This window comes from Echeneis naucrates, chromosome 15, assembly GCF_900963305.1.
Source record: "Echeneis naucrates chromosome 15, fEcheNa1.1, whole genome shotgun sequence".
Taxonomy (NCBI): domain Eukaryota; kingdom Metazoa; phylum Chordata; class Actinopteri; order Carangiformes; family Echeneidae; genus Echeneis; species Echeneis naucrates.
The window spans coordinates 20,421,876-20,448,213 of NC_042525.1; the positions used below are offsets into that span (position 1 = coordinate 20,421,876).

At 38.4% G+C, this 26,338-nt stretch overlaps 1 protein-coding gene across 20 annotated transcripts in view; it reads left to right on the forward strand.

Annotated features, from left to right (window-relative positions):
• Window positions 1-26,338, forward strand: part of col13a1 (collagen, type XIII, alpha 1) — a 104,839-nt gene that overhangs the window by 59,549 nt on the left and 18,952 nt on the right. For 14 of the 20 annotated variants that reach the window (XR_003841671.1, XR_003841670.1, XM_029520863.1 and 11 more), the window contains 27 exons: window positions 1,623-1,658; window positions 2,322-2,348; window positions 2,435-2,461; window positions 3,148-3,174; window positions 3,255-3,281; window positions 3,912-3,938; window positions 6,060-6,122; window positions 7,124-7,216; window positions 8,274-8,315; window positions 8,421-8,438; window positions 9,452-9,478; window positions 10,860-10,904; window positions 14,604-14,630; window positions 19,613-19,657; window positions 20,114-20,200; window positions 20,299-20,325; window positions 20,935-20,970; window positions 21,058-21,114; window positions 21,193-21,216; window positions 21,290-21,343; window positions 21,502-21,546; window positions 21,757-21,864; window positions 23,210-23,272; window positions 23,450-23,491; window positions 23,589-23,639; window positions 23,827-23,913; window positions 26,254-26,289. Coding sequence is in view for 18 of the 20 variants with exons in the window: in XM_029520863.1 (XP_029376723.1) it covers window positions 1,623-1,658; window positions 2,322-2,348; window positions 2,435-2,461; window positions 3,148-3,174; window positions 3,255-3,281; window positions 3,912-3,938; window positions 6,060-6,122; window positions 7,124-7,216; window positions 8,274-8,315; window positions 8,421-8,438; window positions 9,452-9,478; window positions 10,860-10,904; window positions 14,604-14,630; window positions 19,613-19,657; window positions 20,114-20,200; window positions 20,299-20,325; window positions 20,935-20,970; window positions 21,058-21,114; window positions 21,193-21,216; window positions 21,290-21,343; window positions 21,502-21,546; window positions 21,757-21,864; window positions 23,210-23,272; window positions 23,450-23,491; window positions 23,589-23,639; window positions 23,827-23,913; window positions 26,254-26,289 (1,248 nt within the window). In the remaining 2 variants the exon portion in view is untranslated. Of the gene's footprint in view, window positions 1-1,622; window positions 1,659-2,321; window positions 2,349-2,434; window positions 2,462-3,147; window positions 3,175-3,254; window positions 3,282-3,911; window positions 3,939-5,526; window positions 5,569-6,059; window positions 6,123-7,123; window positions 7,217-8,273; window positions 8,316-8,420; window positions 8,439-9,451; window positions 9,479-10,859; window positions 10,905-14,603; window positions 14,631-19,612; window positions 19,658-20,113; window positions 20,201-20,298; window positions 20,326-20,934; window positions 20,971-21,057; window positions 21,115-21,192; window positions 21,217-21,289; window positions 21,344-21,501; window positions 21,547-21,756; window positions 21,865-23,209; window positions 23,273-23,449; window positions 23,492-23,588; window positions 23,640-23,799; window positions 23,914-26,253; window positions 26,290-26,338 lie in introns of all 20 variants that reach the window. The other 6 variants (XM_029520867.1, XM_029520868.1, XM_029520865.1 and 3 more) reach the window with 6 other exon arrangements.

Sequence of the window (26,338 nt, forward strand, 5' to 3'; positions counted from 1 at the left end):
ACCTCCTTTCAGCCTTGTTGAATACTTTTTTCAGTTTTAGTTATTCATGCAAAATTGTCTTCATTGCCCGGGAATGGGTGAATGCAACACAAATTCTCGAATAAAAACAACAACAACACTGCCATAACGTAGTCTGTGTAGTCTGTATTATCACAGTGTTGTTGTTCAAGACGTCTAGAATATGAATTGGACATAAGATAGACATAAGACATAAGATAGTCTTATTTGGGATGACATTGTAATGCAGTGATTTCCACTGTCTAACTGTCTTGCCTCATAGCAAGTAGGTTAGGGATGTGAACCCTGGGCTTTGGGCCTTTCTGTGTGGAGTTTCAGTTACCAAGACACCAGACATTAATGGTTCCTTGATTCTGATGTTGTTATATCTCAGTCCTGGGAGGACAAATGAGTTTAGTGATTCATCAGTTTCACAGTGTTACCTAAGAAAGAGAAAATGTATGGAATATCCAGGAGTCAAGCTAAGTTAAATGGAGTACACATCGGTTGACGGAGTTGATCGTTAATACAATGTTTGCCTGCACGTGCCCATGCTTCCTGGATGTCAACTTGCATTTCTATTGAGTAACAAAATCCTCAACACAGCGAGAGCTAAGTCCCAAACTTAGACAGTTAGTCAGACGAAAACCCTTTGGACTAGGCCAGACTGCTGACTTCACTTATGAATTTCAGGCTTGAAAGTTCTTGTTTTCAATTTTATCACCATGTTGGCAAACTAGAGTTTCTTTCTCTGTCATTTCTCAGCAAAATTTTTAAAAAAACTGTCGACAATCTTACATCAGACTCATATCAACAGCATAACACTGAAAATTTGCTATAGTTTCATTGTCAAGGCTGAATCTGAAAGTATCAGTGACATGAGAAAAATACACTTTTTTGGTCTGCATTTGTCTTCATAATTTAACACCACAAGGGTGTTACAACTTTTTACGAGATTGATGCAAATATAGTCTTGCAGCTAAATATTTCATTATTTCAGTGCATGTGTGTGACCAGCCCTCTCTAGTTTGTTGATCTTTATTGAGTGAAATGACCTTTGTGTGGCTGGGAGGGCAATGCTCACCTTTTAATATGGGGGGCAGGCAAGATGGTGCTGGTAGGAACTGGTGGAGTGAAAGTTGCTGTGCTTTTCCTGTCACCTCTGAAAAAATATACCATTTAGTAATTGGATTCATTCATCTTCTACCACTTATCCGTTTCTGAGTTGCAGGAGATGATTAGCCAATCCGAGCTCACATTTGGTGAGGGTGCACCCTGGACCCATTGCCAGTCCATCGCAGGGCCCACACACAAGGACAAACAGAGACAAACAACCACTCACACTCACATTCACACCTACGGTCAATTTAACACCACCAGTTAACCTAGACATGCATGTCTTTGGACGGTGGGAGGAAACCCACGCAGACACTGGGAGAACATGCACTCCGCACAGAAAGGACCCAGGCCGGGTAACCACTACGCTGCTTTTTTTTTTTTTTTTTTTTTCAAGGAGAAGGAAAGCGAACAGTAGTTTTTTTCACTAAGGTTTTCTTGGGAGCTGTCTACACTAGACTTTTAGAAGAACAAACACACTGACTGTTTTTTTTTCTGCTTTGTCCAAGGGGCAACCTGGAACAAGAGGATTTCCAGGATTTCCAGTAAGCGCTGAGCATGTTTTCTCCAAGACTGATACAGCAAATAATGCTTGATCTTTTGTGTAAAGGCTAGAAGTTCTGGATTTGACTTTACTTAGTAAAATACAGTAAAACTCCTCTACAAAAAGTATACCAAATGTGCAGGGCACAAAACAACGGCCAAGGAATATAGTTTAACAGTATATAGCAATCAAAATGTAACTGCAAATAAAAACGTGAAAAATAATTAACTGGTAGTTTGTAAATAGTTCCTGAATGTGTCATGTTATTGCAGATTGTAAATAGAGTGCTAGAAGATATGCATATAAATCATGACATATGGACCTTGAACTACTGCATCTTACTTCTTTGTTTGCAGGGCAATGCTTACTATGTTACTGATATTATGTTAAAGTACAAAAAATTTAACATACTTCTTGTCAATATTTGAGCTCTTGAGTAAGTGACATATTGATGTTCTGAGTGTCCTATGCAGCCCCCTGATAGGCCTACAGATTGTATGACAATCATGTTTTAGGACTAAATGTAATTTGAAATTCACTTTACTTTGCAACTAAATTTTTACATTAACTAATGTATGTATGTAATATAAAATCTAACTATGTATGTATCTTTTGAGATTGAAAATCGCTGCTATCGCTGATCCTCCTTTTTCTTTTATCCTAGGGTCCAATTGGGTTAGATGGCAAGCCAGTGAGTCAAAAAGGGAAATAACTAAATAACTCCTCTTTTAATTCCCAGATCCCCTCACTCATTTTTATTTATTTTTTTTTTCACAGGGACAGCAGGGACTGAAGGGAGACATGGTAAGTGTTTCTGAAATTTGTCATGAAAATAGTTTCACTATAACACTAATGATAATAAAAATAAGTTAATTGAACCTTGTTTTGCCAAGGTCTGCCAAGGTTGCGTAAGGTGTTTACTCTGAACCCAAATATATTAAAAGAAAACAGGGTAAAGGTCTGACAGTAGGCAACAACAGTTGCATATACAAAAAGAGAATGTTTTTGTAAATGAGGAAAAGTCTATCCATATGTGAACATTAGTTATACTTGGAGTCATGGTTGGTGAATAAAACCTCCTGGGCTTCTTAGCCAACTTGTAGGCTCAAAAGTAACTCAGACAGCAATAAACACTGGGCACGCCAAAGGCCTGGTGGAAAATCAAAGAGTGCTATTGCCCATAATAATTGCAATAGGCAATTATTACCTTGATTGATTACCTTGACCTTGACAATTAATACCTTGTATATCATCACCCTCTTAAAATAATAGCCTAAGTCATTTTTTTTTACAAAAAGTATATATTTTTCTTTGCATAAATATCATATATTCAACAAATGGTTCAGTTTTTTTTGTTTCCTGAAAAATCTGAAAAAAAAAAAAAAAATCACTTAGGCAATTATTTTAAAAAGGCGTCGATACTTATTTGAATAGGTTGAATAGAAAATTAGTGCCTAAATCTGACTTACTGTTTTGCTGGTGTCTTTCAGGGTCAGCGTGGTCCTAAAGGACAGCAAGTAAGTTTACAAAGTCTGAAATAAAAATCTGTTAGTCTTTCAGGCTAATTGCATTGTGACTCACTTGTTTTTCTTTTTAGGGTGAAACTGGACCCAAGGGGGAAAAGGTAAGACATGCTTCACAGCAGTTTTCAAATGTGGCTATTCGATAATATAATCCAGCACTCATGAGAATGTTTTCATTTACTTTACTGAAGAGACTATTAACATTTTGTGTATTCTTATTCTTTCATATTGTAGTTGTGGCAACACAAAAGAATGAGAAAGTGAATTAAAAAAGACAGAATCAACATTTCATTTTGACTTTAATGAAGATGTTCACACAGATTTGTCAAGGCCTCTCGACACGTGTCTTTCCAGTGGGTGAATTTCTCTCATCATAACTGATCAAATTATGTCAATTTGGAGGAGGACAGGAGGGGTGAGGCCAAGTGTGGGAGAAAGGGAGGAAAAAAGAGAGACTGATGAGAGAAAATGAGAACAGTTGGAGAATGCAATAAAACTGCAAGCAAAAACATACAGGGGAAAGGAGGGATTAATGCCTGGGACCACTAGGTCCATGTTCATAAATATGAGCAAGAATGGTAGTATAGTAATGTAGCTATTGCAGCACCAGGTATTGAGCAAGAACTGATACTCACATCTTCTGCTTCATTAAATTCTAATCTGATATAACAAAAAGTGAAAAAAACATGACAAATTCCTATTTCTGATTCCTCTTTTTTTGTTGTCCTCAGGGTGTATGTGGCGACTATACACACCGGGTAAGAAAGTATTATTTTATGTGTTGTTATTGTAAACATTGATCTGCTGTTCATAGTGTTGAACATTATGCACCACACGTCCTGTCAGAACAGAAACATCTGTAGAATTCCTTGGCCCTTGATCTGCAAGGTATGAATTGTTGGAATACCAATGAAGATAAGCATTAATAAGAATTAGACATCTCAGTTATCAAACATGGGCTAGGGGGAGTTTACATTTGTTTAAATTCTTAAATGTTTTATGTCTTGATATTAGGAATATGTCATGTTATGATGTACATCTATCAGCAGCAAATGAGTGTGGCTAGATCATGAATGATAAAGAAACACCTGGAGAGAATTTGAGGTTTATGACAGTAAGATACAAAGATTTCAAGGAATAGCTCCAAAATATCAAATTACAAGTTATTTTACAGTCTTATTCCCATAAAATTAATGTGATAACTTTTGAATTATAGTTTTGGTCGGCATTTTTCCACTATGCACATTGTCATAGTTATTTCTTTTAGCTGAAACAATATTAAAATTAGATGTTAGAGTCAACTCAGACATGTCGTCTTTTGTGCAGCTGAATGATGGCTTGTCACAGTTATTTCAAGCACTGAGCGAAATTACCAATTCTTTGGTGTGCGGGGACTCTTTTTGTAAGATCTTCCATTGAAAACCCTAGGTGCCTTGCACTCCAATCAAGCTGTGATGTTCAAGGTTTGTGGATGCCTTCAAACACACTAAATGATTTTCTGTACCCAAGGTATGACCTTGTTGTGCCACAAAGAGAGCCAGTGCCCCAGAGCTAAGGCTCTCCTTAATCCTCTGCTCTGCACCCAAACCAGAAAAATCAATGTATTAACAAGGATCTTGATAGGTTTTCATCACATACTCAAGCACAGCGATGCCAATATTCAATAGATTACTGAATTTATTTGGAATAGATTTGCAGATAAAAAATACATATGTGCACACATAGATTTTTTTATGGATTTTTGGGTCATTGTTTTTAAGTATAAGTCAAGTAGGTTCCAAACATAATTACTTCATTGGTATGGAATTCTTGGTTGGAAATTAATTGTGTTCTGTAATCACAAATCATTTGTGATCAAAGAAACTGGAAAAAAAATCATCTAGCCTTTTATAAATACATTGGTTCATGTACACACAGAAAAATGAAAAGTAAAATTTCAGTATTTGCTGCCCTTGACTTATTAAATTTACTATTTTTTCAAACTTTTTACCCGGTTTTGTGGTGGGTAGTTATAAATAGTGAGGGACAAAGCGGCACACTTGCCTACTTTTGTAAAAGTAAAACAATACTTACACTATATTTACACGTAACATGCTGTATATATTTCCATAAATATGCTTCTGCTGTTATTTTTAGTCTGTGATTGAATGTATTTTCTCTGGTAGAGATTGCTACATGATAAAAACTGTGGAAGTATGTACTCTTTTTTTTTTTTTTTTTTAAATTAAAAAGTAGGCAAGTTGCATGCAGCTGGTTCAATTTGTCGTTGGGGAAAGGTATGAGCGGGCTCTCACCTGGACTACCCTCTCCTAAACCTTTATGTGATTATGCTGGTCATCTCAACAGAAGCGACGTATTGTACAGGCCTGTGTTGGACAATTGGCTACAGTAAGTTTGGATGTGAAATGCATCTATCCTGCGATTCACGCTTTGTGGCAAGACTGGCACCAATCTCTTTTCTCTACCACAATCTAGGGGCCTGGCTTACTGCTGATGGGCAAACTGAAGCACACAAATTCAGATTAGGGAAGCCCTAATCTGTAACTAACTGACAGTACCACAGATGTTTGAATGCTTTTACCTTCTTTGGATAGAAAATTCACTTCAGTAAATTTATCTTCGAACTTTTCCCTCCAGGCCCATAGATTGCTGTGCTGGTGCCTCTTTACTTTCTTCATCCTTTTTCATTTTTCTCTTTTGCTTTTCAATTTTCTTCCTTTTCACTGTCATTTTCTCTTTATGTTTCCTTTATATCCCAATCCCTCCTCCCATCATTCTTTTTGCTATACCCTTTTTCTTTTCTCTGGCCTCGTGGTGATCCTTGCCCTGTGACATTTTTTCATCGGTGGCCACGTGTGCTTTGTGACACTCCCTGGCAGATGTTGCCCATCACCGTGCGAAACATGCCCTCAATAAGCCCTTTAATCTTAAAACGCCTCAAGGTACAATTCTCTCTGCCCTTACCTGCACCCTCCTCACTGTCTGCTCTGTGGATGCCCACCACTGTTATGCTGTAATTAACCAAGTTTTGGTTGCTACTACTTCTGAATGGTTAGTCATTTTGAAGTGAAAGGTCTGATAATGTGTAGCAGGTTCACAGAAAGCGGGCTTTGCAAATTGATTATTATCCGTGGAAAAGGTAAAAATCAATGATTGTCCAAAAATCATATTTAAATATTCTTCAGTCTTTCAGTCTGTAATATCCAAACATAAAGAACACGATTAATCCTGTGAAACCACTGTAAACTACAGAAATCATGCCAGATTTTCTTTAATTCTAGGGCCAGCTCATTTCAGTTGATATTCTGAAACTAAATGTCTTACAGTAACTTGGATATGCATAGGAAAGGGATCTTTCCTTTCTTGAATCCACCCCAGAATCAGCACCTGATTTAATAGGTTCTTTCTCTCATAGGAATTTGCTCAGTAGTTTTTATGTAGTCCTGCGAACAATCCAGGGAGCATACCAGATCAAAAACAAAGGGATTTGTCAAATATGCTAAGAATATGATATGATATGATATGATATGAAATGATATGATATGGCACTTACTATCTGGCATTGCAATAAGTGTACTTTCACATCACATCATTGCTTGCTAGTCATGGTCTCATATTCATAGACACCGTATATTCAGTGGTATTTCTTTGATAAATACCTGTTGCATGGGTCATTTATCATGTCCTGACACAAGATCAACTTATGTTCCCTGAAGCCTATAATATACTAAAAGTACTAAAGCCTAGGTATTAGAGTATTTAAATCCGAGAAAGTGTTTCCAATTATGAATTTTTGTGTTCAAGCATTAAAACCAATTGCCTGGCTCCCCATCTAATCTTCCCTGCTGCATTAATTTGCATTGTAGTGCAAGTTTGTTGTGTAGGCATGGACAGTGTGCAAGTTTCTCTCCAGCATGGCAGGTTGTAACTCAAAGTCTCTCAGCAGGGCGAGCCTGGAGCGCAGGGACCACCAGGACCTCCAGGACTTCCTGGGCCTCCAGGAACACCAGGTTTGAATGGAGCTAGTGGCTCACCGGTACGTTTATCCAGAAATTAAAATACAACTTATACACCATAAGAATTCATTCATTCATTCATTCATCTTCTACCACTTATCAGTTTCTGGGTCGTGGGGGGTGCTTGAGCCAATCCCAGCTCACTTTGGGCAAGGGCAGGGTACACCAGGGTCGCCAGACAGATGAACAATCACTCACACTCCCACTCATACCCATGGGCAATTTAGAGTCACCAATTAACCAAAACATTTATGTCTTTTGACGGTGGGAGGAAAATCGGAGGAAATCCACACAAGCATAGGGAGAAGACGCAAACTCCACACATAAAGGCCCCCGGCTTGGGAACCAAACCCATGACCTTGTGAGGCAACAGTGCCAATGTGCTGCCCAACCGTAGAAATCTTTTACACAAACAACAGATGTTATCTTTTCAAGCAATTAACAGATAATCTTCTTTCTTTTTTTTTGATTATTTTTTGTGCTTTTTATACATTTATTGTAAATGTTAAGTGCCAAGGAGGCTAACAGGAAGCAGGAAAGAGAGAGATGACTTGTAACATAGGTCATGGGTTGGAACCAAACTCAGGAGGCTGTGTTAAAGTGGCATGTGCTTCAACCACTCAACTACCCTTGCTTCCAGATAATCAATTTTTCTCTCATTTTTACATCAGTGATCATTCAAAATCTGTCTGTCTGTCAGTATTGACTGCCATGCTCTTTCTGTGGCCCTCAGCTCCAGGTCTACTGGTTCCAACTGCAATCTTTGGATTAATTACAAACTAAACACAGTATTTGTTCCTTATAAGCTCAAATTTCGGAAAGGTGAAAACACGTTAATACAGTGTATATTCGTCAATACAGTGCAATATTTGTCTACACAACTTCACTTGCTCAGGGACCATCAAAACCTGGACATGCTGCTTTCAAATATTCAGTTGTTTGTATACTGATACTGATATTACTTTTATGCTGGTTTGAAAAAACAAAATCTGTCAAAAAACCTTAAAGGTTTCCAGTGAGGGAAATGGTCTGACAAATTGTCTGTTGATGGGAAGAATTATTTTTCTCTTCATGCAGGGTAAGCCTGGTGAGCCAGGAAAACCAGGGAAAGACTCAAAAGTAAGTTAAATTTCTGGACTGCTTATTTATTTTTCCAGAATCTTGTCATTAGTGGAAGTTTGTTGGTTTGAAATCTAACTTTTTATGCTTTCATTGTCTCTGCAGCTTTTACCAGGACTGAAGGTAGGTAAACAGAAGTCTCTTTTCAGCCAAATGGTGAATTTACAAATTTGAAAACTTCACTTACGGCACAAGCCAAGAGCACAGGAAAGGACCCAAAAACATTCACCCTCACAGTCAGGTGGACAAAATAAATCACAGCTTAGGGGCAATGCTACTGGAGTGCCCTCGAACAACACTGGTATTGACTGAAAAATATACCCAGCATTCATATAATCCACTTGAGAATGAAAAATTATATATAGCTATAAAGAAAGCTAATAAAAATAAATGAAATGCTCGTGCTGCTTCCACAGAGTTAGAGGAAATGAAAGCTAACTTAGCTACATTTTCATAGCCATAGCCTGACAAGGCAGACTGGCTTCTCCAGTAAAAGGACGTTTCCTGCATTTCCTCAACAGAAGCAGGTAAACAAACTAATTTAACACAAAAACATTTAATTTACCTGCTGTTTTGGAGTGATTACAACCCACTACAGAATGGCAGCATCTTATGTAACTGAGGTGGATGTTTTTCTGAATTTGCTAATATGAATTTGCCACCATACAAACCACGGTAATATAAACACATTGTTTTGAAATCAGGCAAAACCATATATGCTTTGAGCCTTGTTAAAAACACTGTATAACACTGTATAAATGATATGTATGTTGTCTATGTACAGGATGGGTTTAGCACGGCATCTCTGAATGACGATAAATCAGATAAATCAGCAAATAAAATCAGAAAAGAATTGCTAAAAAAATTTGGGCTTTAAATTAGCAAATACTGGGAGCAAATCCAAAAACAAATGAACTGGAAAAAGACAGACTGTGGCTGAAACTGTGAGGTGAATTATATTTGGCTTAATCATGAGTTGTAATTGCTCAGCTGAGAATCACGATCAGAATAGAATCTTGGGTGAATACAGAACATTCTACTTTACAAATCAAGCATCATCCTCATTATTGTTTGCACATTTCCATTTGTTATACTAGCTGGATATATACTTTGTGCATACTGTCTTTTCTCTCCAGGGTGAGCCAGGTGTGCCAGGACAAAAGGTGAGCTCCCTCTTGTTTTGCACTTTTGTAAAAGGATATCCAGGATGTATAATCAGGATTTGCAAGAAATTGCTTAAACCTGTATACACTTTCCTGTACAAATTACTCACTGACTGTTTGATACATTTGTAAACATTGTAAACATAAGGCACTCTTTTTTTATGTAATGGTAGACTAATTACATTTTAAGTATGTATGGGGAGTAAAATTTAAATGGAAGGAAGCAGTATTTTACTTGTTGTTTTGCTTTGGCTGAAAAACATGAACTCTCTAAGCAGTACTTCCTAATAACTGTAGGGTTTCCTAGTAATTTGTGCACAAATTTATGAAGATGTAGGTGTGAAGCTTGAGTTAATATTCATTAACTCTGGGTTGATAAGTGCGGTCAGAAGAGAAGGGACATAACAGTTGGAGCTGATGGAAAGGCTACTCACTCAGGTAGCCATTCTCTAGAACTGCGGTAGGCAGAAATCTACAGACTCAACAACAATCCCAACTTTGTGGTGGTTGGACAACAAAAGCATAGACCAAAACAGGTTCCACGTCCTGACAAGAAACCTGAGATTGCAGTGGACACAAATCTACCAACAGTTGAAAACCCTGTCAGATGGATCTGGAGATCTGGAGGCAGCTGACATTAGGGGCAGTGACTGAATTCTTGGACCATGGTGGCCTTGTGTCACAATATCTTCGCTAGTACCACTCAATCCTGGCTAGTTTTACACCCTGGGTGAACCATCCATCTATGAATGAAATACAATTTATTTGGAAGCAGCAGTTTGTTTTGTGTGGCCTGCGAACATAATCATCCAGATCAATCATGGTTTTACTGCCACAGTTCAACTGAGTATTGTTGCTAACGTTGTAATTTCATTAACAAGACAGTGAGTTTAATGTCTGTCAGTGGATTCCCCAGCTACCAGGTGTGAATCCCACTGTACACGTTAAGGATATTGTAGAATTAGAGATTTGCAACATGATTATGCAGCTGACAAGTTTTCAGAATTCTACATCTGGAAAAATCTTGGTGTATTTCCAACATTTTGTGGAATCTATAACATGAGGAACTGAGGCTAAGGTTACTATTCACTTTAACATGATTTTCCTAACAAACTGCTTGGTGAATGACATGAAAAACTTTTAGTACTACTCAGATTTTTATTATTATTTAGATGGATTTGTATGCCATTATTACGTGATGATAGTGAAGATGGACAGAAAATGTGAAGTATAACAGGAATGACAAGCCCCAAATCTGATTTGGGAAGACTGAAAAAAATTGCTTTTACAAATAATTTGTCTCTTTGCTTCATTTATGCCCAATTTGCATAGTAAACTTTTTGAGATCAGTGTTAATATTTGTCTTTTTGTGTCTGCATAGGGTGATCAAGGTGACATCGGCCCACCAGGTCTGGCGGGCCAAAAGGTAATCCACCATGGGTGCTTTAGAACATTTTCATGTTTGAATATGGATACCTGTCTTCAAAATTCTGAGAGCAAAATCTCCACTCCAAATGTTGATGTGGCAGCTTAAACAATCAAACATTGAACTCCATTTTAGTTGAATGTTTAGAGGCAATATTTATATCTCAGGAAGCTACTATTGCTAAGTAAGGAGACAAAGAGCAACATAAGCATTAATTTGGAGCTGGCCAGCTATACCAGTGCAATATTGTTTTTCTTTCAAGCAAAAAAGTGTATAAATGCAGTTTGGTAGTGAGTACTTTGCACTAAATCATATATGTGTTGCAAGATGCAGCTACTTTCAGCGGTACTTGTTCTGCTTCAATAGTAGAACTGTACAGGAAATGATATAGTCACCCAAATCAAATCAAATCAAATCAGATTTATTTGTATAGCACTAAATCATGACAAAGTTACATCAAGGCATTTTTACATATAGAGTCGGTCTAGACCAAACTCTTTATAAAATTATTTAAAGAGACCCAACAGATCCCCCGATGAGCAAGCACAGTGGCAAGGAAAAACTTCCTTTAAGAGGCAGAAACCTCGGATTTTGAATTCTACTCTATATTTTACTGGCAGCCAATGAAGAGCAGCTAACACAGGAGAGATATGATCTCTTTTCCTAGTTCCTGTTAATATTCGTGCAGCAGCGTTCTGAATCAACTGAAGACCTTTTAGAGATTTGTTTGGACATCCAGATAGTAATGAGTTACAGTAGTCCAACCTAGAAGTTATGAATGCATGGACTAGTTTTTCTGCATCATCCTGAGAGAGGATGTTTCTGATTTTCCTAATGTTTCTCAGGTGGAAGAGAGCTGCCCGACTAACTTGTTTTATGTGAGGGACAAAGGACATGTCCTGGTCAAAAATTACTCCAAGGTTTCTTACAGTGGAGCTGGAAGCCAAAGTGATGCCGTCCAGACTGATGATGATTGTGCAAGATGATTAGATAGTATTTTTCTGAGGTGCTTAGGGCCGAGTACAATAACTTCTGTTTTGTCAGAGTTGAGAAGTAAAAAATTTTCAGTCATCCAGACTTTTTTGCCTTCAAGACATGCCTGCAGTCTGACTATCTGAGTGACTTCATTTGGCTTCATTGATAGGTACAGCTGAATGTCGTCTGCATAGCAGTGGAAGTTGATGCTGTGTTTAATGATAATGTTGCCTAGAGGAAGCTGTCGCTTTCTACATCAACATGTATATTGAAATCTCCCAGCATAATGATTTTATCTGTACTGAGTACTAACTCTGATATAAACTCAGAAAACTCTGATAGGAATTCTGAGTACGGACCAGGTGGACGGTATACTGTAACTAACAGAACTGGTTTTTCACCTTTCCAGTCTGAGTGGGAAAGACTAAGAGTGAGGCTTTCAAAAGACCTGCAGCCAGATTTTGGTCTCGGGTTGATTAATAGGCTTGACTGAAATATTGCAGCCACCCCCCCCCTCAACCTGTGGTACGAGGGATATGAATATTTACTTGAGTGGGGGTTGTAGCTTCATTAATGCTAACATACTCATCCTGCTGCAGCCACGTTTCAGTTATACAAAATAAATCAATACGATGATCAGCTGTGAGATCATGTACTTGTAGAGATTTTGATGATAATGATCGAATGTTCAACAGTCCACATTTGATCTCAGTGTTATTTGAGACTGAATTTGTGGCTGTTTAGTCATGTTTTTGTTTTTAGCTCCTCTTCTGTTTAGTTTGGGTTTATTAACTTTTCTAAATTTAGGTGGTCGGGGGACAGACACACTTTCTATAGACCTAAACATAGACAGAGACTCTATTCTATTCTCGGCAGGTGACCACTCTGACCACTCTGACTGAGGTACAGAGGAGCGTGTTAAACTGCAGCTCTGCCTCCTGGTCTCTAATCGGGATTGTCAGGGTTTTGGATTTCTAATAAAATCGGCCATATTCCTAGAAATGAGAGCGGCCCCGTCCACGGTGGGATGGACACCATCTCTCCTAATTAGACCAGGTCTCCCCCAGAAAGACTTCCAGTTATCTATGTAGCCCACGTTGTTTTCGGAACACCACCTCGACAGCCAGCGGTTAAATGACGACATGCGGCTGTAGATGTCATCACTGGTCCGATTGGGGAGGGGGCCGGAGAAAACTACAGTGTCCGACATCGTTTTAGCAAAAGTACACACCGATTCCACATTAGTTTTTGTGACTTCAGACTGGCGAAGTCGGGTGTCGTTACTGCCGACATGAATAACAATATCAGCATATTTCCGTTTACCCTTAGCCAGCAGTTTCAGATAAGACTGGATGTCGCCTGCTCTGGCCCCCGGGATACACTTCACTATGGCCGCCGGTGTCGCTAACTTCACGTTCCTCAGAATAGAATCACCAATCACTAGAGTCGGCTTTTCAGCAGGTGTGTCGCTGGGAGGGGAGAACCTGTTGGAAACGTGAACTGGTCGGTGGTGAACCGGGGGCTGCTGCCTACGACTATGCCTCTTGTCTCGGACAGTCACCCAGCCGCCCTGACTAGATCCCGGCTGCTCAGGAGCCACTGATGGGAAGGAAACTATCTTAGCTGCCGTATGAGCTCGTCTCGGTCGGCCCGCACTGGCTACAGGGGGAGGCTAGCTAAAGTGCGGAGCTTCTAACTCATTAATTTTCGCCTCCATTTCTACCATCATCTTGCATCTATGACAAGAGGTGCTATCATAAAAGGAGGCAGAAGAATAACTACACATGAGGCACAAAGAACAGGAGAGGAGAGGAGGAGGAGGAGAAAGAGGACATGGTTAATTGGGTAGTTTGATTAGTGGAGGAGCAGTAGCGGTTATAATCTTTGGAGAAAGGGGAGATATTGACTTTTAAACCTAGTGTTGGTGTGAAAAGAATTTGCTATCGGATTAATCGAGTGAATTAGGAAATAATAGCAGAAGAACAGTGGAAACAACACACGAGATGACAGAGCACAACCGCCAGTGACCGGAAATGACGCAACACGCTTACCGCTTACACAGAGTTAGCACTGAATGTTACTGATCATCTGGTTACCATGCATGCTCCTTCGCATTCCTTAGTGGATGATCCCAAACATGCACCAAGCAGCAAAGACAGAAAGATTTTCCAGAAATGTTGCTTGTTCATATTTTACAAAAACTGATTAGTGGCACTAATCGAATTGTGATTTACTCATTATCCTAAATTTTGATAGTGTTTTCATTTTCTTAAAACTGAATTGAAGAGCATGTATTAATAACAATTCCACAATATGTTGTATAAAAGACCAGGACATGGATACACTGGTTAAAGTATAACTCACATATTGCATAGAGCTCAAGTTAGTGCGCAAAATGTTTTGTTTTTTTTTTTTTTTAGTCTCTCCATCTTATAGTTTGTCTAGATTTGCTTCAAAAATCAGCATCTCTCTACCAAGCACCAGGTGGTTTGTATTACCTAGTTTATTCTTTAACTTAATGAATGGTGCAATAATTTTTTTGACTGAAAGTAGACAAACAAAGCCCTACCAAAAATGTCTTTATTAATTTGAACATGTGTTTCTTTCAATTAACCCTACGTTGAATACAGTATTATGTTAATGCTCATAGAGGATTTATTAGATTAATGTTGTGAACATTGTCTGTGTTCTTAATTGTAATATGTCTCTCTTCTCTGCTCCCAGGGGAATAAAGGTGACCAAGGGTTTAAGGTAGGAAGATTCTTCAATTTTTCTTTTGTTTCACAAAATAGTAAGGCCAGCTACCTGTCTTCTGTGTTGTCTAGAGTCTACCAGTGAGAGAATCTTTCTCACCCTCCGCTTTGTTGCTACCAAATTATTTTCTTGCGCTCAGATACTTTATATTTTTGAATACTTAATTTTTAAGGTTTTGTTGTATAGATTATTTTGAACACCAGGTTCATTCAGTTTAATCATAAAAGAAACCTTAAAACTAGGGCATGGAGGAAAAATAGGGCTAAGGTAGTCCTTATCTGTAAATCCTTTCACTGGATGTATGATAATTGAGTCTGAATCTACATCTAGAATAATGTAATGTAAATCAGCGTTTCATAATATATTCAACATTCATACAGTCACTTTACTTGTTTTGTATGGAAAAGTGGCTTCTATGATAGTTACTGTTTAATTGCTGCAAGTGCAAATGGACGTTGTGGTCCAGGGAACAGCATCATAGAAGGTTAATGTGATCTATTTGTTTCAGCCCTTACTAAAAATCATCAATCAGTCATTTATATTTCAAAACTCTGTATTCATTGGCTTTTGGACTACAGAACTTCAGGGGACCTCAGTGACCTACACCCACAGCTGCTCCCCCTGGTCATGGTAGTAAGGCACGAGTAGTTGCAGCCACATGAATGTGTGTTTTCTTCATTAAGCCTTAAAGATAGGGAAAGAAGACAAAACGTAAAAAAAAACTTCAAGGAAAGTGCATACTTGTTGGTAACCACAGGAAATTGTGGTCTGGAAATGCATTTTATTGTCTAATAATACAGAAAAAGTGCTTTTGCAGGCTGCTCCCTTGATTTTTGGGTACAACCTTTCAAGGAGTTGAGGCTTCGATCAAACTGGGGGAAATCTGTTCAATATATAACCTCTGAGAGTCACTGTCAGCATCTTGTAGGGGAAATAAAGTAGGCCAGGTAGAATTATTGTAGTGTACACAATGACCTTAATATCTATATAATGCAAACATTAGATAATGACTTTTCAAGACTTAAGACACTTAAGATCTAACTCACAGCAGGCAACATACTCAAATGCTTTTTTTATAGCTTGATCTGACAAAGTAGGTCTTTCAAAACATCTTTATCTTCAAGAACTGAGAGCAGTAACAGAAAAATTAGGATGTGTGCCAAGACTGACTGAATTAAAGCCTTTCACTAGCTAGGTAATGAGCTACAGTACTCAGAGGCTTCAACCTTCGTTCTTTCTAATGACCATTGTGGATGATGGCAAAAATATATCAGTCTGTATTGAAGTCTATAGGAAATGGTGTTGTTCACTTGATGTATTACCAGGGGCGGATCTAGAAAAATATTTATGGGGTGGCAAAAGGGGGGCAGGAATTTTTGAGGGCTTGCTATATATGGCAGATGTATATACTGAATTTAATCACAGTTATCACAGTTTGATGAGAAATAGTAGACTGATATAATTTACACTCAAGCATTTCTGTTTGCAGGACTTTATGTAACTTAGAACATGTATCTCATGTCTGGATATAAGGGCACGGGCTGCCATTTACAAACTCATACTAACTTAATCTCATGCAATCAGTGTCTTCCATTTGAGGTTTCATGTGAAACAGTTCATATTAGAAATAAGCGACCATACAATGGAATCTAACTGAATAAAAAATAGAACTTTGGTAGCACTGCTGTAGATGGGGCATTATCATAGGAAAGGCATTAGGGTCAGACACTGCTGACGAGGGACAGATGTGTGAGAGGGGAATCAAACTGTGTCAGAGTGGCAGCGTTGCAGGCAGAATTGGTAGAAGAAACTATACAAAGAAAAACTTACCCATGAAGATCTATGGAGTGAGCTGTACTAAGGTGAGCATTGCTACATAGATGATCTGATCCCCCTGTGTCACTGATAGTCCTGGGCCAACTATGTAAATAAATGGGTCACAGTACTCAAACAAGGTACTGGACATGGATTTTATTGTTTACTCAGAACACACATTTTCCCCATTTGTCCCTCAGTAGCTTGAAAGATTTTTTTGACAGATGAGGTTTTTACTGATAAAGTGATGAGAAATACAGTACAGTACAAAAAGGTGTGTTAAATCAAAATCTCCACAAACCTCAAAAGGGGTCACATGAAAATAAATTTTGCTCCCAGTCAGAAAAAGTACAAAAACCTTTTCTCTCTACCTCCGCCTCATATTCCTCTTTTCTGTCTCCTTTCGTCTCATCTCCTCCGTCTGCTTTGCTCAGTTGGTCATTTTCTATTTCTCTCGCTTTTCTCTTTGGTGAATAAAAACTACAAATGCTTCATTCCCTCTTCATTTCTGTAAGATTCAAAGTAACTTGTAACAGTGTTTGCTGCTCTGACGTTATCTCGTGCTGCATTCACTGCTATTGGACACTATTGGACATTCTCGCTCGAAAATGTCAAATTGGCCAGAACTTTTCTTTGAATTAATTGCTCTTAAGTGGGGTGGCAGGAGGGGTGGCAAAGCATTATTTTAGGGTGGCATATGCCACCCCGGTAGATTTGCCCCTTTGTATTACCTCTTTAAATGTTTTCCTAACAAGCTTGTTTTCTAGTTTTAAGTCTTCTTTAATGGGTTCTGCTTCAATGGGTTAAATGGGTTAAAACCCATTTAGAGAAGCTACATATGAGAGGACCTTATGCATGTTGATTGGCTGCACTGGAAGCAGTGACTGAACAGCAAGGCGGTATGGTTGTGAGCAGTGTTGCCTCACAGCAAGACGATTGTGGGTACAATTCCCATGCTTGGGGCCTTTCTGCATGTATGGTTTCCTCCCTTAGTCCTAACACATGCAAGTCGCCCAATGTGAGCTGGGATTGACTCCAGCACCCTCCACGGCCTGGAAACTAATAAGCTGTAGAAAATGAATGAATGGATGAATTTTCACTCTTTTTGTAAAACATATGCTTACAAGAGAAGGAGAAGGGTCAGGGAGGGGAGTGCAATGAAAGGAGGAGGTGGTTTTTATGGTATATATATATATATATGTGTGTGTGTGTGTGTGTGTGTGTGTATATATATACATAGACAGTATATGCAGTAAAGGCCAAAAGTGTGGACACACTTTCCTATTCATTTGAATGAGAAGGTGTGTCCAAACTTAGTTTGTGATCCAACATTCATCTTTTAGCACTTATCCATTTCTGGGTTGAGGGCGAGGGCGGGGTACACCCTGGACAGGATGCCAGTCCATCGCAGGGCTAATATACAGAGACAGACAAAGACAAACAACCAATCACACTCACACTCATTCATACTTAGGAGCAATTTAGAGTCACCAGTTAACCTACAAATACATGTCTTTGGGTGGTGGGGGGAAACTGGAGTACCCAGAGGAAACCCACACAAGCACGTGGAGAACAAGCAAATTCCACACAGAAAGGCCCCGGGAGCCAAATCAGCGACCTTCTTGTTGTGAGGCAACAGCACAGGAACAGGAACAACCCTTTTCTGTATAATAATAATAATCAGATTAAGCTCCTGTGCATTCTGTTTCCAAGAACCATGCACTGTTTTCATGCCAACAAATCCCTTAACTTTGCCTAAAATCTTAGCTTGTATATGCTACTACAGTATTTGCTAGGGATTTCAGAGAACATCTTCACCTAAAACAGTGGCACATCGCTCTTCTTAGGTGCCTAAAAGGTGCAACACCTATTCAGGGAAACCCGACAAAATAGAATATTTATTACATGAATCAAATCAAGTCAGATTTATTTGTATAGCACCAAATCATAACAAAATTACATCAAGGCACTTTACATATAGAGCAGGTCTAGACCAAACTCTTTATAAAATTATTTAAAGAGACCCAACAAAGTCCCAGATGAGCAAGCACTTGGTGACAGTGGCAAGAGAGAGAGAGAGAGATGCTCAGTCCTAGGCCTATAGCAGCATAGCTAAAGAGTAGATGGACTCTTTTTAACTTTTTTAACTATAAGCTCTGTCGTCCAAAAAAGTTTTAAGCCTGGTCTTGAAAATTGCTATAGAGTTCGCCATCCGGACGGATACTGGAATATGGTTCCATAGAAGAGGAGCCTGATAACTGAAAGATCTGACTCCCTATTTACTCCTTGACACTCTAGGAACCACAAGTAAACCTCCATCTAGAGAGCGGAGTGGCCTGCTAGGAGAGTAAGGAACTATGAGCTCTCTGAGATATGATGTCTCTTTTCTTAGTTCCTGTTAATATTCATGCAGCAGCGTTCTGAATTAACTGAAGGCCTTTCAAAGATTTGTTTGGACATCCAGATAGTAATGCGTTACAGTAGTCCAGCCTTGAAGTTACAAATGCATGGAGCAGTTTTTCTGCATCATCCTGAGAAAGGATGTTTCTGATTTTCCTAATGTTTCTCAGGTGGAAGAATAGGACATAGGAAGTATTAAATCAAAATCTTTCTGGCTTTGGTACCAGGAAAGAGACAATGCCACAATGAGACACTGAGACAAGGAAGAAAGTGGTCTTATCGCATCTCTATCCTAATTTCTTAGATTAAAATTGCCATCTACAGTAATGACAAATTATATGAAAATACACAGACAACACTCATTCCACTTAGATAATAATAATAATAATAATAGATAATAATCCCTTCCACTCAAGTGTCTCTATTTGTAAGGTTACAGCTGAAACTGTAAATCCACTTTGAGCCATTGACTAAGAAAAAGGTTGAATATGAGTGTGTTTTACCATCATAGTGTTCCTCATACTGTGACTTACATTTGACAAATGCTCAATAGTCATTTATACTATGGACAGTTTTGAGACAGTGGTTCCCCTGCCTCTTCAACCCTCTTACAAAGGAAAAAGACACTTTCAGTAGGTAAAAAAATGACTCTCGAACAGAGATACAGATGGAAGTACCTGTAAATGGTTCTGCATGTATTTGTTTTTATATCTTAGAACCCCCCCCCCACAGTGAGTGATAACTGTCTTTTTTCCTGTGGAAAGGGCACCCCTGGTATCCCTGGCATCCCTGGCAAGAGGGGCTACAGGGTACGGTTGGAATGGAATGAGCATCCACTGTCTGGCTGGGTGTTTGTCAATCAACCTTATTCCTCTAACTAACTAGACACCTGTGAAAGATTTCTCAAATCACCTTATGCACTTGTGAATGGAAAAGCCAAAATTAAAGCTTTGTTTTTTTTCTGTCCTATGTGTGGTGCCTCACTTGTTTGAATACTTTGATCTTTACAGATTTATATTTAGCTCTTTGATGTCTGGTTCATAAGTTCTAACACGTTTATTTTACTGCACAAACTGTATATAATTTTTTCTAACAAGACTTACATGCAATAATTTGTTCATGTGATCTATCAAAATGTATGGACATGCTGTTAAACCAATAAATCATATCAAGTCCACTTCCCAGTTTACTAATATTTTTGGGGAGTTTTGAACTATGCCGTCATGTCTTAATTAATTGTTTAGTTTGCCTTGTATGTATGACAGGGTGAGAAGGGAGAGCAGAGTATTGCAGTCCAAGGGTTTAAAGGAGAACCAGGTTCACCAGGGCCACCAGGCCTAATGGGGCCCAAGGTAAAGAAATTGTTTTGTTTGTGGGCTGATAGTGGACTAACACTTAGCAAAAGAAATTGTTAGCGTTCATGTCATGTCTTTTTGCCATTCCACTATAGGGTGAAAAAGGAGATCATGGAGACAAGGTAAGACATGTATAAAAAAATATTATTATACTATTTTCCAAATCTTGGAATAGTCTCATCAGTAGCTTATTGGTTTTTAATTCTTACATTAGACATTAACAGATAAATACATATCCAGATAGACAGATTGATAGATAAAAACACTGAATTAATTAGAAGTGAGAAATTTCTAGATATGAATAGAATCGGAGAGAGCTGGACACAAATGAAATCCTGTAAAGTCAGTGGCGTTGTGCTCTAAAGTTTGTTAGAGGGGAAGAGTGATTTGTGATTGTCCTTGATTTTCACCAGTTTTGCCAAATATCTGTCCTCAGCTACCTCACTCAGTGTGAATAGTCTCAGACAGAGAACAACTTCTCAATAATTCAATTTTTATTCAACACTTCTAGCAAGAATACACTGACATCTTATTTTAAAAATGTCTGCCTGCTCAGAAAGTAAAGTCAGCTCAGTCTCTGCTGGTGCAAGGCCTCTGTGCAAACATTTCAAAAGGCTTTTTATTCCATCTGCATTTGTACTTACAATCAAAAATAAGTACAGCTGTGTGTAAAGTGAGTGCCATACCAAAATGTAGAAACTCACAGATATATTCCTTATTTTAACCTCTAGGGGGCAGAAGGTCCTGAGGGCCCATCTGGACCAAGAGTAAGTCATGGCTGGAAATATTTACCTCATATACACAAATATCTAATTTACTTCCAAATTCCAATTATTTTCAATTTCATTTTATAGGGTCTTCCAGGCCCAACTGGGGAGCCAGGAAAAGCTGAAATTCTAAATAATGAAAATGTATGTTCCTCTAATAAAGTTTAACTTTTCTCAGATGTAGAAAAACTAAAGAATGACCTTAAGTATATTCCCCCACAGGATATTCACAACATACCCCTTATGGTAAGTACGTAGTAGTGGTTATGACAAACACAGTACTCAAAATTCTATTCAATAAAACAATCTTTCTGTTTAGGGTCCCCCTGGATTACCTGGTCCTCCAGGGTCCCCTGGCCTTCCTGGTGCCAAGGTAGTTATTTTAGTATGGTATTTGATGTTCTTACAGTTTATTACTACTACTTGATTTCAATAGCGAAGCATAATTTAACTTGACTTAACAGAAATTACAAGACATAGGCTTGTAATTTGAGTTCTTTAGTTTGTAATCCAGCCTTGGTGTGTCCTCAGGGGGAAGTTGGACTACCAGGTCCACCAGGACTGGATGGAGAGAAGGTAACACTCATTAGCATTCCATTTTCAAGCAATGCAATTGACTTGTTGCATTAATGCATATTCTCTTTGATATGTATTCATTGTGATGACAAAGTGTGTGTGTGAGTGATGATTAAAACTTGCCATGTAAGATTTTATCCAAACAATCTAACTATATTCCTTTTATTCAGGTTAAATTAAACAAGGTTATTTTCACCTCATGTTTTTTAGGGGCCCAGAGGAAAGCCCGGAGATCTGGGACCTGCAGGTCCCAGAGGGGATGGTGGTGTCACTGGCTTACCAGGACCCAAAGGAGACATTGGTCCAGCTGGATCACCTGTAAATAACTACATTAATCACATAACACATCACATCATTGCCAGAGGTTTTCTGACCAGGTGTCCACATCTGTCATTGTATTTGTCCTCTCATTATCTAATTAAGTAGTTTGGAGCTGACCCCAGTAATGATAAAGATGATAGCTTTTAAGTCCCCATGGTGCCCATAGGGGCTTAATATATGCAATGTGTAGCATGGTATTACAAGAACAGCTATTAGTTTTATATGTGTATGTTTGAGTGTTAGACAAGGGAGACACTTAGCCTGCTCTGTCTAATATATATTTAAATTTCCTCACTTTTTGTCTGTTATTGATATAGCACAGGGTGAGTCCATGTGTGTGTGTGTGCTAATGATTCAGCTACTTATGAAATTATATTAGGATTGGCATATCGACAAATACCCACCATCTGCGAGAAGATTGATGCATCACGTAGCTGACAATTCTCATGTTGCAGGTATAATGCATTACATACTGTAGGCATTAAATGCTTTGATTTTTGGCCAGAACGTGAGACCAGCCCTGTGACACTAGTCAGCAATTCTGAGTCACTGAATTGGAATTTCAGGCACAAACATGTTATATTAATGGGTGTTTACAATCTGCAGGGTTACTAATTAATCATATAATTTCTAGACAATTTTTTTCCAATAAGATTGGGTACAATGCTGTTCCATGACTGGAGTACTAGAGTTGTAGTAAATAAAGCTAAAATGGTCAAATGGGGAACATTTTAAGAATTTTTTCAGGCTTTTGCCTTTATTAAGGTTATACTGAAAGACTAGCTAGAATAGTTAAGGTTAGTTAATAGTTAAGGAGTTAGAAAGATGCTTATCCGATTGATATCCGATTTCTTATTATATCAATCCTTGTGTCCTTGTTGGGCTTGATGCATTCTAGAGCAGCAATTTACATCCGTTGCCTGGTAATGTTATCAGGCCAACCCGAGTGGAGGGTAAGAAAAGGGCTACCTCTCTGCGGGGTTAGGCAGGTTTATGCTGATTTGTGGCATGGACTGCAATTTATTGTTTTGGGAAAGCAAGGTCTTTGGATGCCACGTTCAGATAAAAGTCCAGGATGGCACTTAGCGGAGATCTTGGAAATCTCTGAGGCAACAATCTCTTTAAAGTCTGAGGGGTGTGGGAGATCAGAATCTCCACCCCCCATTTCCGGAACTCACAACACTTTTTTTTTTTTTTGCTAATTATATTGTTCAGGTAACAAATTATAGTATTTGTTCAAAAGGATTTGCTTCAACACCTTAACAAAACTTTCCCCCTCGTTTAATGTCAAGATCAACCGAGCAGTCCCTGAATTGTCTGTCCCCCCTTACTTTTTTTCTAGGGTTTAGATGGTGAAAAGGGGGCTGCAGGGTCTCCTGGTCCAATTGGATTACCTGGCGCAATGGTATGCATCAGTCTCCCTTCACGCTGAATCATTGTGCATGAAGGGGAAAATGCAGAATACATTTCACTCTTAAGTGAAAAACTTGTCCGGCCTAATTTTTATTCACATTATAGTTTGTTTTACAATTTAATGAAAACTTTTTGTGTCTCTCTGCACCTTTGTGTCATATTGTGACAGGGTCCCAAAGGTGAATGTGGAGAAGGAGCAAGGCCAGAAATGGTAAGGGTTGGTCATTAACCCGTAGGTCTGATTAGCACATTAGCAATATTTTCTGCACTGAAACATGTTGCTTGTGTTGTTGTATGTCTGTATTTAGAACTATGGGCCTCCAGGCCCCCCAGGACCTCCAGGACCAGTTGGTCCAGCAGTGAGTCAAATATTGTTACACACTTCTAAATCTAGGCTGCCAAGGCTAAAAAGCCTACATGCTCTAAAATATTTTAGTTCATTGGGATAATTAGCCTGAGTTTAGGGCCGAGCCAATACTCACCTGACCCAAGAATTTTCATAAAATAACATAAATTGAGGGTATTCTTTCTTACCCTGTTTCTCAGGGGGAGCCAGGTATAGGCATCAGAGGAGAAAAGGGGGCAACAGGCCAGAAGGGTGACAAGGGAGACAGAGGACATCTTGGACTTCCAGTAAGTTGACAATTTTCTGAAATTTTTGTCACACTTTCAGATTTTTTTTTGTTCCATTCCTTATTATTATTATTATTTATGAATTATATCTCTGCTCCAACACAAACATATTTCACAGTATTGGCCTTAATAAAAAGGTTATTTAGATGGTTTTGGGTCTGCTTTACTCAGCTGTTTTACCTTGATACTTTAATTTAGTACTTAGGAATTTGGTAATACTTGTCCATAGTTAAGCTGTCTCTCTTAAATAAAAGGAACAAGTTTTTATCATCTATGATTATACACTGATTAGCCAGTACTCTGTGTCCACTGGCAAGTGATGTGAATAACATGGATCATTTAACAGCGTACACAATACAGGCAGGATGTCATAATGCTGTGGCTGATAATCGTATGTTTACAAGTGCTGAAGTATAAAAGAGGACCCAGGGTGATAGAATTAGGTTGACTCAGAGAAACCACAAAAGGCAATATGTGTCGCATCATTAACTGAATAACAACTCACACATAAATAATAAAATGTTTATTTTTGGCAAAAGCAACTGAGCAGATGTTGAAAGACTATTAACTCAGGTCAGTGATATACAAAGTGACCAGGATAATACAGTCAATACAAAAAAAAAATAACACAAATGGAGAAAACTCGAAAGGAAAAATGGGTGAGCAGTCGTAAAAAAAAGCCAAGAAAATTGTTGATAATGATGTAAAATGAGCTTGCAGTGTTACAAACACAATATATTTTGTAATTATGATTAGGTTCATCGGTGTTTTTAGTGTGTGGCCAGGAAACTTTTTTGGTTTGCTGCATGGTTCTTTATTCAGTATTAAAGCAAAACAGGAAACACACTTATAAATACAATACGAAACACGAACTATCTAATCAAACTGCTGTCATCAGTAGATGGAATTTTCATATTTGACTGAGATTGGAAGATATAAAACAAAATTATGGACCATAAGTTTGCATTGTAACTTTTTTTTGACAGAAAACCCAGGCTCTCTTGAACAGTAATGTAATAGTGTCTTATTGGTGGGTTTTGCACTTCCAGTGCATATAGTTTCCTGACACTCCACTGTCAATGAAAACCTTAAATATCTTGTTCTTGGTAATCCAGTGCAAGAATCAATCTTCTTGGCCTGAGTTTTTCCTACACAGATACATTATACCTCCACATTTCTTTGAATTTAGTTGCTATTTTTTTAACAGTTTCATATGAAAAACAAACAATAAACTGATTAAACGTTCTGTGTATTACCCATCCCCGCACTAGTATTAAATTGTTTAAATTAATTTCAGCCTCATTATGCGCAACAGTAAAAACCTGTCAGTCATAATAATGTCATTGTGTAGTAAAGCCAATAATAGTGGGTATGTGACAGGGGTTACTTTTCAGAATTTCGAATGCTTTTACTTTTGATAATTTAAGTACATAATTTTAACATTTGAAGAAATTTGAAGAAATTGCAATACCACAACTATCAGGACCTAAAAACCTCTTCCAGCACCGATTAACAAATTCTTCCCCATGAAACTGGTATCTCACATTATTGTTTTTGTCATAATGTTTCCCTCTAGAGATGATTGTAATCTGTGTCATCATTGCCTCATGGTTTAAAAGGCAGCATTCCTCAATTTGTTCCAGCTCAAACACAGCACTTGTACTAACATGTATGTTGAAAAATCACTCAATGCAATACAACAACATACTTCTCAAAGCACAAATCTGAATTATTGTTCTGCTGAAAATAGTTTAAAATTAATATAGACAGCAATTTTAGGAGATTATTAATTGTTTTTTGATTGACACTATGTATTTCTGAGTTGCAAGCAATATGCCAAGAGCTCACAGACATACTGAGAAAGCACAGAGGAACAATATTCAAAACAACAGCCGATACAAAAGCATTGTTTGTCAGTATTGGGATAATGTACAGTATTTGTGTTGAGACGAAGGAGAATTGTTCTGGGTTGCAGATGTCTGACCATGTTTTGCCTATGCAAAACATTTGCAATGATATTATATAATGGCATATAATTGAATGTGAAGACCAAGTTCAGTATTACTATGGACAACATAGTCATAGACTTGATATCATCCATTGTAACCAAAGTCACTTACTACTATAACTGTCACTCACTTAACCACCACTACTTCCATCACCCTTCATTTGACTTCATGTGAATGTGTTTTTGGAGTCACTTTGTCACAGCTGCAACCTCCCCGCCCCCCTTCCCCATCACTTCCTCCACCACCACCTCCCCATCCCAAATCCCTTATACCACCTCCTCCTACACTCTTCCCCATCACCTCTGCTCTAACTGTGTACAACACTATACAGGGGGCTCATGGGTTAGACGGCAGACCAGGTCCAGTGGTGAGTGGCGCAAGCCCTGTTCCAGTCCCCTCACTCTTCGCCTTTTCCT